This window comes from Pongo pygmaeus, chromosome 9 (genome assembly GCF_028885625.2).
Source record: "Pongo pygmaeus isolate AG05252 chromosome 9, NHGRI_mPonPyg2-v2.0_pri, whole genome shotgun sequence".
Taxonomy (NCBI): Eukaryota; Metazoa; Chordata; class Mammalia; order Primates; family Hominidae; genus Pongo; species Pongo pygmaeus.
In genome coordinates this window covers 79,408,329-79,424,839 of record NC_072382.2, presented here as the reverse complement: position 1 = coordinate 79,424,839, position 16,511 = coordinate 79,408,329, and the positions used below count along the sequence as shown (strand labels likewise).

The window sequence follows — 16,511 nt, the reverse complement described above, 5'->3', positions numbered from 1 at the left end:
CTGCAGATTCCACCTCCCAGGCTCTCATCAGTCCTCCCAAATCAGTCTCCCAACTATCTGGGACTACAGTTGTGTGCCACCAGGCCTGGCTGATTTTTTTATTTTTTGTAGAGACAGGGTTATGTTGCCTAGGCTAGTCTCGGGCTTCTGTGCTCAAGCACTCCTCGGCTTCCCAAGGTGCTGGGATTAAAGGCATTAGCCACCATGCCTGGCCAGAGCTTTTTTATTTTATTGGCAACGATATAGGTCCAGAGAGACCACATGGTCTGTCAATGGGCATGTGTATAGTGTTGCAGGCAAAACTCTTCCTATTCCAGTCATTTTTTCCTATAACTAAGATACTGCCAAACAAGTAGTAGTAATAAGATAATGTTAACCTTTGTGTTTAAACTATTCCTTGTACCGGTTCAATCCCAATTAAGTCAGATCTTTATGTATTACAAAAGTAACCTCTGCTTGTTATATTTATGATCAATTCTTTGTGTAAGTTTTCATTTCTTTTTCTCCTGCCCTGGAAGCTTCATGAAGTCAGGGATTATAACTGTTTTTCTTACCACTATATCCAGTATATCATATGGTACCTGGAATTTAATAGGCACATTAGTATTTGCTTAATAAATATATTGAACAGAGTTAATAAATATTCATCAAAGAGCATCTCATACATGAGTTGACTCTTTTTACTTAAAAAGAAGTCACCGGCTGTCACTGTGGCTCACACCTGTAATCCCAGCACTTTGGGAGGCCAAGGTGGGCGGATCACGAAATCAGGAGTTCAAGACCAGCCTGGCCAATGTAGTGAAACCCCATCTCTACTGAAAATACAAAAAAAATAGCTGGGCGTGGTGGCGGGCACCTGAAGTCCCAGTTACTTGGGAGGCCGAGGCAAGAGAATCGCTTGAACCTGGGAGACAGGTTGCAGTGAGCCAAGATTACACCACTACACTCCAGCCTGGGTGACACAGCCAGACTCTGTCTCAAAAAAAAAAAAAAAACAGAAGTCACCAAGAGAAGTCATTTAGCCAAAGATAGGCTCAATATTAGGAATATTATCTTCTATCATTTAATTTCCTGAGACTTAGGAACAATAACTGTGGAAGAAGCTCTAGGCACTATTAAAAATTGTGATTCTGAAGTCAGGTTTTTTTTTTATCTCCTTGTAAAGTAGACTTTGTTTTTCTGCAGGTGCTGTATTATCTGCTTCTGGGGGGTGGGGGTGGGGGAGCAATGGGGACACAGTAAGCATAGTGTTTATCTACTGGCCTCAGCTTTCATCTTTCCAGGCCTGTAGGTGTTCTTGTTAACAAATATCTGTCTCTGGTTTAGTCAGCTGTGTAACCTTAGCAGCTAGCTCCACACATGGAGCCTCAGGAAGATGAAGCCCTTAGAATTGATGCAGGTTATTTTCAGGTGCTTAATTGTATATTTCACCTCTGTCTTCTCTTTTGGTCATTTCTTTCTTCTCATTACAGTGGGGTGCTGACCTACAGACTGAACATGAAAAGTACCTGGTGAAGCACTGTGGCAACATACCTGTCTTCATTATTAATTATCCATTAGTACTCAAGCCTTTCTACATGAGGGATAATGAAGATGGCCCTCAGCACACAGTAAGAAGAGATACTAAATAAATTGGGGTTAGTCCTCTTGGGATGGGTTTTTCATTTAGCCTTTGTGATCTTTTCTTAAATGTCATCTATCACTCTTTTTATCTCTTCAAATGATAACGTTTTTCAAAGACATCTCTTAAAAATTATTCCCAAAGAAGATCCCAGTGTTCTATAAACATACTTCATCATTTCTGTCACAATGTCTTCTTCTTAGTTTAGCAGGTGCAAATCTAGGTTTTCTTTGTTTCGTTTTGTTTTGTTTTGTAATGACTGAGAGGAAGTGGCCTAGAACACTGTATGGCTATACCAAGTCTGGTTAGTCTGTGGTGAAGTACTGGTTAGGAGACTCCTAGGAGGGAAGGCATACTGGGCAAGAGATGACAGCAGTGGCACTGAGAGATGACAGCGTGCTGGCAGCCCTCACAGCCCTCGCTCGCTCTCGGCGCCCCCTCGGCCTTGGCACCCACTTTGGCGGCACTTGAGGAGCCCTTCAGCCCACCGCTGCACTGCAGGAGCCCCTTTCTGGGCTGGCCAAGGCCAGAGCCGGCTCCCTCAGCTTGCGGGGAGGTGTGGAGGAAGAGGTGCGGGTGGGAACCAGGACTGCGTGCGGTGCTTGCGGGCCAGCGCGAGTTCCAGGTGGGCGTGGGCTCGGCGGGTGCCACTGGCCCTGGGCAGTGAGGGGCTTACCACCTGGGCCAGCAGCTGCTGTGCTCAATTTCCTGCCAGGCCTTAGCTGCCTTCCCGTGGGGCAGGGCTCGGGACCTGCAGCCCCCCATGCCTGAGCCTCCCCACCCCTCCGTGGGCTCCTGTGTCACCCAAGCCTCCCCGAAGAGTGCTGCCCCCTGCTCCACGGCGCCCAGTCCCATTGACCACTCAAGGGCTGAGGAGTGCGGGCGCATGGCGCAGGACTGGCAGGCAGCTCCACCTGCAGCCCCAGTGTGGGATCCGCTGGGTGAAGCCAGCTGGGCTCCTGAGTCTGATGGGGACATGGAGAACCTTTATGTCTAGCTAAGAAATTGTAAATACACCAATCGGCACTCTGTATCTAGCTCAAGGTTTGTAAACACACCAATCAGCACCCTGTGTCTAGCTCAGGGTTTGTGAATGCACCAGTGGACACTCTGTATCTAGCTACCCTGATGAGGACTTGGAGAACCTTTATGTCTAGCTAAGGAATTGTAAATACACCAATCAGCACTCTATCTAGCTCAGGGTTTGAAAACACACCAATCAGCACCCTGTGTCTAGCTCAGGGTTTGTGAATGCACCAATTGACACTCTGTCTAGCTACTCTGGTGGGGACTTGGAGAACCTTTGTGTGGATACTCTGTATCTAGTTAATCTGGTGGGGACGTGGAGAACCTTTGTGTCTAGCTCAGGGATTGTAAATGTACCAATCAGTGCCCTGTCAAAACAGACCACTCGGCTCTACCAATCAGCAGGATGTGGGTGGGGCCAGATAAGATAATAAAAGCAGGCTGCCCGAGCTAGCAGTGGCAACCCACTCGGGTTCCCTTCCACACTGTGGCAGCTTTGTTCTTTCGCTCTTTGCAATAAATCTTGCTACTGCTCACTCTTTGGGTCCACACTGCCTTTATGAGCTGTAACACTCACCGTGAACGTCTGCAGCTTCACTCCTGAAGCCAGCGAGACCACGAGCCCACCGGGAGGAAGGAACAACTCCAGACGCGCCGCCTTGAGAGCTGTAACACTCACCGCGAAGGTCTGCAGCTTCACTTCTGAGCCAGCCAGACCACGAACCCACCAGAAGGAAGAAACTCCAAACACATCCGAACATCAGAAGGAACAAACTCTGGACGCGCCACCTTTAAGAACTGTAACACTCACCGCGAGGGTCCGCGGCTTCATTCTTGAAGTCAGTGAGACCAAGAACCCACCAATTCTGGACACAGCACAATCAGGCAAAGGAAAAGCTGGCTTGGCAGAGCAGGAGGTTTAGACTGCTTTGGTTTGGACTATCATAGAAATAGTGAGGGGACGGCTATGAAGGGATCCAGGCAGTCTAGGCAGATTTTCCCTGTCTTAGCTCTTGTCTGACCGTCTCTTCTCTGCCTGTCTTGTCTCTCTCATCCCTTTACCGTTTCTTGTCCTGTGTTTTGTTTTGTTTTTTGTTTTTTTTTGCCCTTAACTATAGTTGTCTTTTTTTTGAGATAGAATTTCACTCTTGTCACCCAGGCTGGGGTGCAATGGCGTGATCTCAGCTCACTGCAACCTCTGCCTCCCAGGTTCAAGTGATTCTCCTGCCTCAGCCTCCCAAGTAGCTGGGATAATAGGCATGTTCCGCCACACCCATCAGATTTTTGTATTTTTAGTAGAGACAGGGTTTCACCATGTTGGCCAGGCTGGTCTTAAACTCCTGACCTCAGGTAGTCTGCCCGCCTCAGCCTCCCAAAGTGCTTGCCACTGCACCTGGCTTGCCTTTTTTATTCTTTTGCTTTTTACAAAATTAGCTATAGCATGGCCAGATATGGTGGCTCACGTTTGTAATCCCAGCACTTTGGTAGTCCAAGGTGGGAAAATTGCTTGAGACCAGGAATTCAAGACCAGCCTGTTCAACATAGGAAGACCCTATCTCAACAAAAAATAAATTAGCCAGGTGTAGTGGCGTGCACCTGTAGTCCTATCTATTCAAGAGGCTGAGGTGAGAGAATTACTCGAGCCTAGGAACTCGAGGCTTCAGTGAGCCATAATGGTGTCACTGTGCTCCAGCCTGGGCGACAGAGGGAGCCCCCTATCTGAAAAACAAATAATTAAATTTTAAAGTTGGCAATAATATAAAGTAAGAATATATTTTACTTTTCTAAATATTTATTGAATAGTTATATATGTAATATTATTAGTTGTAAAAGTCTATGAGACAGATTGTATTGATTTCAAAATAGGCCCAAAAACTACACTTTACTGTCTGATGCTTTTCACTTATTTGTGGATAAATATACAGAAATGTAGATTAGGGCCCGCTAGTAAACGAAATGTCCCTGTCAGGTATACAAGGTTATCTGTTTGACTGTATTTCCTGTTTTTTCGTTTAGTATTAATACAACTGTATTAGCCACCATTTACTAGATGCTTAGGAATCAAGCACTACCATCTCATCTCTAAATCCAGAAACAAGTTTGCCTAGAAGCTTGTTTCCCCATTTAATAAATGAAAAACTGGAGTGCAGAGATAGATTGCATTTCCAAAGCTACGTAGATAGTAAGTAGTTAGTATTCACACCTGATTCTCTTTAGCTTTAAAGTCTGTAGTTTTAAAATATATATATTTTTTTCTAGACTGCAGATTTGGTTTTATAAAGTCTGTGTTTTTTTCCGCTTCTTCCAACTGCCTAAAAATCACAAATAATATAAAATTACTTTTTAGCCATTTATTTTACTCATCCTCACCTTTCACACAGAATCATCCAAAACTAGTGAGCAAAATAATTGATTTATGATTCTCATATTCTCTTTTTTCTAGCAACCCTCTAGTGTAATTGGCCCGCAGGTTGGCAGCAAAAAGGAGACATTAGGACCTAGATTATCTAGTCCTAAATAATTTAGTATTGAGCCTGTATTACAAAACAGAAGACTATATCTCTTGGCTTTTTTTCATCACTCCAGCCCATCCCAATTCCAGCTCCCCCTCCAACACACACACCATGTATTTTTCTCATTTAATTTCCCTAGATTAAGCATCTTTCAATCACTCACTTTTGCACTTAAGTACTCTGCTTAAGAATTTTCTTCTCTATAAAGATTTTTCTGGGTTACCCAGCTACTTTGAGTCTTCCTTTTTTGGATTTTTATTGCATTTAAAGAATTAGCGAAACTGTAGCATTGTGTCTGTGTTCTGTAATCTCTTAATAACTTTTGCTTTCTTTTTTTTAAAAGACGGAGTCTCGCTCTGTCTTCCAGGCTGGAGTGCAGTGGCACGATCTTGGCTCATTGCACCCTCTGTCTCCCGGGTTCAAGCAATTCTCCTGCCTCAGCCTCCCGAATAGCTGGGACTACAGACGCATGCCACCACACCTGGCTAATTTTTTTTTTTTTTTTTTTTTTTTTTTTAAAGTGGGGACGGGGTTTCACAGTGTTGCCCAGGCTGGTCTCAAACTGAGCTCAGGCAGTCCATCCGCCTCAGCCTCCCAAAGTGTTTGGATTACAGGCATGAAAGTTTGCTTTCTTAAACAAAACTTAACAACTTTAGGATGGGTATTGAATTTTTTTTTTTTTTTTTTTTTACCACCACAGCATCTCCCACTCATTCTATACTCCTACTTCTTTGTAGTTTCCACCCCTATCACACCGTTGAAGTAGCTCTTGTTAGGATCAGTAATGATCTTCATGTTATTAAATCCAGTGAACTTTTAAGTCTTTATTTTACTTGACCTGTCAGTGCTAATCAGCACTATTAATGACTTTTTTATTCTTATAACCCTCTCCTCCCTTGACTTCTGTGACATCACATTATCCCTGTTTTTCTCCTTTCTCAGCATTTATTCTTTCTTAGTCTCCTGTACAGATTTATCCATTTCTATCTATTCATCAGTTGTTGGAATTCCTCAAGGCCCAGTCCTTGGTGGTCTTTATTTTCCTCATGTTATTTCATCTGTATCTATTGCTTACTGTTTATTCTCTCAGAAGTTTTTATCTCTAATCCAGACTTCTTCTCTGAGCTCTAGACTCACATACATTCGTCCCTCAGTATCCTTAAGGATTGGTTCCAGGACACCCTACCCACTAGCCCCCTCTCAGGTAGCAAAATTTGAGGATACCAATGAGTCCCTTATGTAAAATGACGTAGTATGCATATAACCTATGCACATCCTCCTGTATACTTTAAATAATTTATAGGTTACTTATAATACCTAATACAATGTAAATGCTATGTAAATAGTTGTTATGCTGTATTGTTTAGGGAAATAATGGCAAGAAAAAAAAATCTGTACATGTTAGTTACAGATACAACCATCCATTTGTTTTTCCTGAATATTTTAAATCTGCTATTGGTTGAATCCACAAATGCAGAACCTCTGAATACAGAGGGCTGACTCATTGGCTGCCTCATTGACTGTATCTCAAAGGCATCTCAGACACATCAAAAATTGAACCTATGATTTCTCCTCTCCTCCCAGCAAATTTGATCTTCTTTCAATATTCTGTATTCATCTAATTGTACATGCCAGATACCTGAGTCATCTCAGAAGTCTTCCTTTCTCATTTCCTCCATTGACTAAGTTCTGTCAGTTTTGCACTCCTAAATATCTCTCACATCCATTCATTTCTCTTCATTTCCTCTTTTACCTTTTCAGATTAAGATACTGCCTAGACTACTTTAGTAGCCTCCTAACTGATCTTCATATATCCATTCTTTCCTCTTCTGAATCAGTTCTCCCATTTTAGTGTGAGTTTTTATAAAATGTAAATCCTGGCTCGGCACAGTGGCTCATGCCTGTAATCCCTGCACTTTGGGAGCCTGAGGTGCACAGATAACTTGATCCCAGGAGTTCCAGACCAGCCTGGACAACATAATGAGACTCCATCTCCATTAAAAAAAAAAAAAAAGTTAACCCAATCATGTTGTCACTCTTCTTAAAGCCATTCAGAGGCCTCCCTTTGCTCCTAGGATAAAAGCCAAAATCCTTTATGTCGCCTGCAATGCCCAGTAGAATGTGGCTGTGTCTCCTTCTCTAGTCTGTTGTACTGTGGGGCTCCACTTTGTTCTCTCCTATCACCACCCTTCTTCTGTGTCTTCAGACGTGCAGTTCTTTCTCTCACCTCAGACTCTGCATATATTGTTCCTTCAATCTAGAACAGTCTTCTTCATCTAAATAATTTTACTTACTGATATTTATACTCAATCACCATTTCCTCAGAGAAACCTTTCTTGACCCTCTAGTCTGAGTCAGAGGCCCCTGTTAGATGCTGCAGTCGTACCGTGTTAAGTTTCACACCCAGAGATACTAACTCTTAATCCGTCATAACCTTTAACAGTTGTAATTTTACATCTATGTGCTTGTCGATTTAATTAATGACACTTTCCTCTGTGTCAAAAGACATGAGGACTTCTGTATTAGTCCATTTTCACGCTGCTGATAAAGACATACCCAAGACTGGAAAGAAAAAGAGGTTTAATGGACTCACAGTTCCACATGGCTGGGGAGGCCTCACCATCATGGCAGAAAGTGAAAGGGACTTCTTACATGGCAGCGGCAAGAGAGAAAGAGAGAGAGGCGAAAGCGGAAACCCCTTATAAAACCATCGGATCGGCTGGGCGCGGTGGCTCACTCCTGTAATCCCAGAACTTTGGGAGGCCAAGGCAGGCGGATCACCTGAGGTAGAGGATTCAAGACCAGCCTGACCAACATGGAGAAACCCCGTCTCTACTAAAAATAGAAAATTAGCTGGGCGTGGTGGTACACACCTGTAATCCCAGCTACTTGGGAGGCTTAGGCAGGAGAATCGCTTGAACCCGGGAGGCAGAGGTTGCAGTGAGCCGAGATTGCACCATTGCACTCCAGCCTGGGCAACGAGCAAAACTCTGTCTCAATTAGAAAAACAACAACAACAACAACAACAACAACCAAAAAAACCACCATCAGGTTGGCCGGCGCAGTGGCTCATGCTTGTAATCCCAGCACTTTGGGAGGTCAAGGCTGGTGGATCACCTGAGGTCAGGAGTTCGAGACCAGCCTGACCAACAAGGTGAAACCCCATCTCTACTAAAAATACAAAAAGTAGCCAGGCATGGTGGCAGGCACCTGTAGTCCCAGCTCGGGAGGCTGAGACAGGAGAATTGCTTGAACCCAGTAGGCAGAGTTGCAGTAAGCTGAGATCACACCACTGCAGTCCAGCCTGGGCAACAGAGCGAGACTCCATCTCAAAAAAGAAAAAAAAAACCCACCATCAGATCTCCTTAGACTTACTACCACAAGAACAGTATGGGGAAAGTATCCCCATGATTCAGTTATCTCCCACAACAAGTGGGAATTACGGAAGTACAATTCAAGATGAGATTTGGGTGGGGACACCCAGCCAAACCGTATCAACTTCTTTTTCATTCATCAGTCTATTCCTAGTGTAATGCCTGGGACATGGTAGACACCTAGTGTCCGTGTGGTGGATGGATGAATGGATTAATGAATCAAATCCAACAAAGTTTAAGACACACTGTCGACGAGTAGTGAGTTGATCTGCTGTGAATTTGCTGGGAAGCTAAAAAGCATCTTTAATTTTGTGAGTGGTAGCACCATGGCATAAAGGAAAGTCTAGTGGCTATAGAATTAGACACTCTTGGGTTCAAGTCCCCAACTCTGTGTATTGTAAACTATGTGATCTTAAATATGCCACCTAATTTCTTTGTGTCTTAATTTTCTGATCTGTAAAAATGAGACCATAATATATTATGGAGTTGTGAGGATTAAATCAAGTAATATAAGAAAAGTACATAGCTGTGTTTTAGGAAGTAGGTAGTCAATAGGTATGAAGTTGTCTCTTCCTACTTTCTAAATTTTAATAAAATTTTTCCGCTTTCATATTTAGTTGACATGTAATAATTGTATGTATTTATGGAATATAGAATGGTATTTTGGTATATGTATATAATACTGATCAAATTAGGGTAATTAGCATATGCGTCACCTCAAACGTTTTTCATTTCTTTGTGTTGTGAACATTCAAAATCTTCTCATCCACCTTTTTGAAAATATACAATAAATTGTAGTTAACCATATTCACCCTATATTGCTGCAGAATACCAGCACTCATTCCTCCTATCTAGCTATAATTTTGTATCTACTAACCAACCTCTCCCCACCCTTCCAAGCCCCTGAAACACACTGTTCTACTATTTCCCATGAGCTCAAAAAATTTTTTGTTCCCACATATGAATGAGAACATACAGTATTTATCTGTGCCTGACTTTAAATTTTGATAAAATCTTTATTATGATAAAGTACAATAATGTTATAATGTGTGTGTCTGTGTTGTTACGTAATACGTTATAACGTAAGATTCCTTAAAAGGTAGTTCTCTCATAGATCGCACTCACAAGTATCTTACCTTCAGCAGTACTGGGAAACCTTCATTATGACAGTATCTCTAGTAATGTGGTCTCACACCCTAAAGACGTTATACTGGGACTTTAACATACTTCCATAATTTATGAAGTACTAGAGTATATAGCTTCTCAGAGCTAAACTATTCAAATATAATTTATTTAAACTAGTTACATTAGCCATAGAGAATAACATTGGTACATTAGCAGTGTACATTTCTTTTCAATCCATTTGTATGAAGTGCCTGCTTCTATCCCTCATTTGTTGTTTTCTGGTGAAGGAGGAAGCTTTGGGCCAGATGACTAAATTCTGTTTCTTTTAGTAGGGCTGTAATAACTGGCTGTGAGTAGGTTCGCAAGAGTTCCTGTAATGGATGCAGTGCAGTCTTGAAAAAAATAAGACAGGTGTGTTTCATAGGTGCCTTCTTTAGGGAACCAAAAGAGAAGGATGGGGAAATATCTAATCTACACTTGTAACTTTTGGCCAGAGGGTAATAAATAGTAAAATGGTATGTTTTTACAGTTATAATTTATCTTCCTTTCTCCCCGCCTCTCAGTAGAAATGAAGGTATGCGCTGTGGTGTACTGAAAAGTACACAGGATGCAGAGTGGTTCTGGGTTTGAAATCTAGATACCTTACTAGTTACCTGTGTCACCTTAGGCAAGTCTCTGCAATCTTTCAGCCTCAATTTCTCCCTCTGTATAATCAGAGAATTGGATTAAGTGACCTCTAAAGTATTAGCTCTCTAAGATTCTCTGATTTCCTGTAGCCTGTTTTTCTTCATTTGCATGGATAAGACTAACTTATAAATGACTGAGCATATTTGATCATTTGAAAGGGACAGATCATGGGAAAATGAATCTAAGCAAACATGCAAAATGCCATATGCCTCTGAGGCTGGTCTCCAGGTAAGTCCCTCAAAGCCAGGTGGCAGATGTTCAGCTGGGGGAGTGGCTTCACAGAGATGAATATTCTTTTATTCTACACATGTGTAATTAGGAAAAAGTGACTGCCCCTCAGTCCTTGATGAGATGCCACAATCACCAGGTAGTGTTCTAATTTTCAAAATTATATCAGTATTACTTCGCAAACCACAGAAAGGTAAGCATTAGTGGGCATTCAATAAAGTACATACTGTGAATTCAACTCAGAAAGGAGAATACTCAGCCAAGGGGTGTGTAATAAATTTCCCAGAGCTGTGGCTAATTAACCAACCTGCATCAAAATAGCTTGAGCCCCAAACCAACAGAAATAGTGATGAAGGGAATTGCCAGTTTTCCCCATATCTAGGACTAAAGAGAATCCTAGAAATTTATGTCAAAATTGAAAGTATCCATTTCAGTCTGTCTTAAAATACTTTGAGATTCTTTATTATGACATATTTTATATTAATACTGTGAATTGTAGAGGTAGGGAACATAGGGAAGAGAAAGCCTTTTATGTGTGTGATACAGACTTCTAAGGTTTAGTTACCAAACTGTTTCTCCCATTTCAGTCTGCCCAGTGTCTTAATTGAACAAGTTTGGTTAAAGCAACTGAGATAAAACTGAACGTAAATGCCTCCTAAGTCTTTTGGTAGAGTAAGAGTGTTGAGGAATCTTCATTATTAAGAGTAGCAAGGAAAAGACATTTAGGGAGTTGAGAAATTATTTGTACTGTCTCACTTAACTAAATAAGATTAACTAACTTTGTAAGATTAGAGAAGAGATTACTTAAAACATGGTAGACAGAGGAAAGTGGAAGAAAAGATTAACAAAGATTAAATTTTTGACATTCCAAATTGACATCTATTATTGAGTACCTGTGTGGCAAGCATAATGTTAAAGCATTCAAAAGAGAAAACAATGATGTTTATCGAGTATGTGCCGATAATTAACTTTTACTCCTTTCTTACAGATGAGGCTGCTACCTCTCAGTGCAGCAGTATAGTCACTCGTGCAAAATCACACAGCTAGTATGTATTGAAGCTAGGCTGTAGAGGCAGAAATACAGCATGTATGGCAGCTTCATTAGAATCCTGATCTTTCTGGGAGTGAAGAGTTTGTGTGGGGTGGCAGGAAGAGCTATGGACTTAGAGCCAGGAGACTTGGGTTTTGTTCCTGGATATACCACTTGATCTTTCTTTTTCTCAGTATTCTCAGGGGATCATAGTCAATCTCATTTGTTGATAGGGAAATGCAAATTAAAACCACAGAAAGACACCACTATGTACCAGCTAGAATGGATAAGATGAAAAAGCCTGTGATTCCAGTTGTTGGTGACAATGTTAGGAATACACTCTCCTACGCTGCTGGTAGAAGTATAATTTGCTACAATCACTTTGGAAACTATTAGGCAATACCTACTCAAGCTGAATATATGCGTATTCTGTGATGCAGCCGTTTCTCTCGAAATATGTACATATATGCCCTAAAATATGTATAGGACTATTCACAGCAACACTCTTTGTAATAGGTTGAAACTGGGGGGAAAACTAGACCAACAACAGTAGAATAAATAACTAGATTGTAGCATATTTATGTAATGGGGCACTATTCAGCAATGAGACTAAATAACCGAGAGGTATGTCATGAATTTTCCTGAGCTGGGATTAATGAACTGACCTACATCAAAACAGCTGGAGCCTCACAGCAGCAGATACACCAATGAAGAGAATTGCCAATAAACAAACTATTGCTGCATGTATCACCATAATGAATCTCACAAATGTACTTTGAGTAAAAGAAGCCAAACACAGAATAGTATATATCATATGATACTATTTCTAGAAAGTTCAAAAATTGACAGAACTGCCCTCTGGTGATAGAGGTCAGGAAAGAGGTTACTTTTGCTAGGGGTAGTAACTAAAAGAAGACCTTAGGAGGACTTTTTTGGGGTACTGCTCCTGTTCAATTCATTGATCCATATGGTGCTTCATGGTGTGTTTGTGAAAATTTATAGAACTGTATACTAGTTATTTGTGTACTTTTTACACATATTTTATACTTGAAGTTTACTTTAAAAGGGAATTACACACTTGTATCATCACAGGTTTGTTGTGGAAATCAGATGAACAAATGTTTTTAAAATTGCTTTAAAAATTAAAATTCTATGCTATAAAAATAATGGAGTAAGGAATTATTGGGTGATAAAGATGGCTAGACAAGATAGGAACAATTATGGAGAGATTGGAGTGTTACAGATAGCTTGGGCTTTATCCAGTAAAAAATAGAGAGGCATTGTTTGTCTTCTAAGATACTGGCAAGATGAAAAAATTAACCTGACATACAGAATGGATTGGGGAAGGGGAGAATTAAAGACACGTAAGATTATTATGGGACGTTTGCTTATAATCTCAACAGTGAAAATGGAGAGAAAGAAATGAAACTAAAACATTCTGAAGGAATAGACAATGGTCTGTGTGTTAGTCCATTTTACTAAAATAGAGTTCCTCTAAGTTGCTATAAAAAATACCTGAGACTGGCTGGGCACGGTAGCTCACACTTGTGATCTGAGCACTTTGGGAGGCCAAGGCAGGCGAATCACAAGGTCAGGAGTTCGAGACCAGCCTGGCCAACATGGTGAAACCCATCTCTACTAAAAATACAAAAAATTACCTGAGCGTAGTGGCGGGTGCCTGTAGTCCCAGCTACTTGGGAGGCTGAGGCAGGAGAATTGCTTGAACCCGGGAGGTGGAGGTTGCAGTGAGCCGAGATCACGCCACTGCACTCCAGCCCAGGCGACAGAATGAGACTACATTAAAAAAAAAAAAAAAAACACTTGAGACTTGGTAATTTATAAAACAAAGAGTTTTGTTTGGCTCGTGGTTCTGCAGACTGTACAAGAATGGCATCAACTTCTCAGCTTCTGGTGTGGCCTCAGGAAGCTTTTACTCATGACAAAAAGGCAAAGAGGGAACAGGCATGTCACACAGCAAAACAGAGAGCAAGAAAGAAGGGAAGAGATGTCAGTCTGTTTTAAACAACCAGTTCTCATGTGCACTAATAGAGCAAGAACCCATTACCATGGGAATGGCACAACACCATTCATGAGGAGGCCACCCCCATGATCCAACACCTGCCCCTAGGCCCCACCTCCAACATTGGGGGGTCACATTTCAACGTGAAATTGGGAGGGCACAAATATCCAAACCATATCAGTCTATGAAATAAACTAGAAAGAAAAGATAAGGAAGAGCGAGGAGTCACAAGTGATTCCCATAGGTCATACTTTAATTATAAAAAGTAGAGTGGTGCCGTTTACTGAAATGTTGTCCTCTCTCAAGTGGAGGAACTCGTAAGTGAACCTTTGTGGAGTTCTCAACTGATGTTTTCTTCTGGTTCACTTGAAATTTAGAGCTCCCTAAGGAAGGAAGAAATGTGGTAAATCAGTCTTGACCATGAGGGAAAGGGAATACATGTTTGGGAGCAAGGTAAGAATTCCATTCCTTTGAAGCCATTAGTAGTATCTTTGCAAAATGTAAGACTTCTGCCTCTTTCAGACAGCAGCAGTAGTAAAACTGGCTAGCCATTATAGTAGCCAAAGTCCATTTTCAGTCATGTTGCCTGCAGCCCATCTGCATCTCTTCACCATCACATCTGGAAAGCCCTCTTTCCTAATTGTACCTAGTTTGTTTTTAGGGCCAAAATACTGTGTATTTCAGCAGTTACAGCAAAAACCACAAACATGTTTCCTATGGTTTGTGGAACATTCTTTTTATTCTGATGCTAGTGTGTAACCTTGCCCCATTGTTGGTAACAGCCTGTGAGAAACTGAATAAGGAGGCGTTCAATTTGTGGTTTTCATCAATATTTAAAAATACTGAGATAGGTGGGAAGAGAGGTGGCAGAGGAAGGGACATTAAACTTTTTCCCTCTTTCAACTTTAGCATGGAAAAGGTTATGTATTGTAAGCCTTGTTCCTATCTAGCCTATGTTTTTTTTTAATTCAGGGTCTGAGTTTTATTTTCAGTACATTGATGGGAATCAAAGAGTCAGAAAGGAGTGTCATAAATAGAAATCAGGGTTTGTTCAGCTTGAATACCAACACAAACTATTTCTAGACAGCATGCCACTGCAGCTGTGTGACTTAAGCAGAATCAAAACTCATATTAAGTGGAGGAAGATATGTCAGAGAGCATTCTGGGCCTACAAGATGTGCCCAAAGTGGAATTGGTTTTGTTAAGGCATAGGGGAATTAGGGAAAGCTTAGGAAAATGATCTGTAGTCGCCATTGTTACCTGTGTAGGAGAGTAAAAGGTCGGCAGAGCTAAACTCCTGCTTAGTTCAAGCCTCCCAACGATGCATAGAAACACAATAGAGATTTTTAGTTGCAAAAGTGCTCAAATTTGGTCAGCTTTAAAGAAGTTTTGCTGTGCAACCAGTGAATTCCTTAATGATCTATTTAGTTCTGGTTCCTGTTCATTATATAACTCATTACTCCCGGTAACCACCAGACCTACAGGTAAACTATGTGTATTTTCTAGTCCTGCCTTCCTTTCTCTTTGAATCATATCTTTTTCCATAAAGTACAGACGATTGTCCATTCAGAAGGAGTTTTAAAAATTCAAGTTTATGGCTGATTTTTGGCTGTGGTTAATTGAAGTCCAAGAAAAAGAGTAATATAGGAAGGCTGAATTATTTGGAGGGTTCCTATGCCATTATTTATCATCTTAGAAATAATCATAGAGCTGGGCATGGTGACTCATGCCTGTCATCCCACCACTTTGGGAGGTAGAAGCAGGAAGATCGCTTGAGCCAAGGAGTTTGAGACCAGTGTGGGCAACAAATTGAGACCGTGTCTGTACAAAAAAAAAAATAATAACCTGGTGTGGTAACCTGTGCCTGTAATCCTAGCTACTCAGAGAGGCTGAGTTAGGAGGATTGCTTGAGCCTGGGAGGTCAAGGCGGCATTGAGCCACACTCATACCACTGTACTCCAGCCTGAGTGGCAGAGTGAGACCCTGCCTCAAAAAAAAAATATCGGCCAGACATGGTGGCTGACGCCTATAATCCTGGCACTTTAGGAAGCCGAGGCAGGTGGATCACAAGGTCAAGAGATCGAGACCAGCCTGGCCAACATGGTGAAACCCCTTCTCTACCAAAAATATAAAAAATTAGCTGAGCATGGTGGTGAGCTCCTGTAGTCCCAGCTACTCTGGAGGCTGAGGCAGGAAAATCGCTTGAACCTGGGAGGGAGAGGTTGCAGTGAGCTGAGATCGCACCACTACGCTCCAGCCTAGCAACAGAGTGAGACTCCATCTCAAAGAAATTTTTTTAAAAAATTAAAAATTTTAAAAAATCATAGATGAAACTCATAAATAAGTATGTGTTTGGTCATCTAACTAAAAGATATGGATACTTCCTAACAGGAAGTTCAAAAGCTTGCAGCTCATTTCCCAGGGCAAAGATGATGTGCTCCAGCTTGCTTAAGATGTACTCTAGAGTCCGGCTATTTGGAGAGCCTGGCATGCAACAGCCAAATGGGCAGAAAATGGGTATTGACGGTAGCTAAATTTCAGAGTCACCTTTGCAGTACTCTAAAAGCACACTGGAATTGGCTGGAAGAGCCATTAGTAGACAATCAATATCTAAGCTTTTGATAGTGACCATGGTCTATATGATTATTTGTGGTACTTTATCTGTATTTTTCTTGTAGCGCCTAATGCTTTATGGTTAGCTATGATAAAATCTAATCTCTACTATAGCACTTTTTATTTATTCATGAACCCTCCCCACTTTCCCTAATCAAAGTTAATTCCTCCTGTCTTTATTGTTCTTGGCTCTATAAGCCAGTCTCAGCTTCCCATAAACCGCAGACCTGCCTGCCCATAAAGGCAAGTTGTCATCACCAGCAAATGCCAACTT

At 41.4% G+C, this 16,511-nt stretch overlaps 1 protein-coding gene across 5 annotated transcripts in view; it reads left to right on the top strand.

Moving 5' to 3' along the window:
• NARS2 (asparaginyl-tRNA synthetase 2, mitochondrial) overlaps positions 1-16,511 on the top strand; it is a 144,220-nt gene that overhangs the window by 112,394 nt on the left and 15,315 nt on the right. For all 5 annotated transcript variants that reach the window (XM_054439408.2, XM_054439412.2, XM_054439411.2 and 2 more), the window contains one exon: positions 1,473-1,610. In XM_054439408.2, the coding sequence (XP_054295383.2) occupies positions 1,473-1,610 (138 nt within the window). The remainder of the gene's footprint in view (positions 1-1,472; positions 1,611-16,511) is intronic.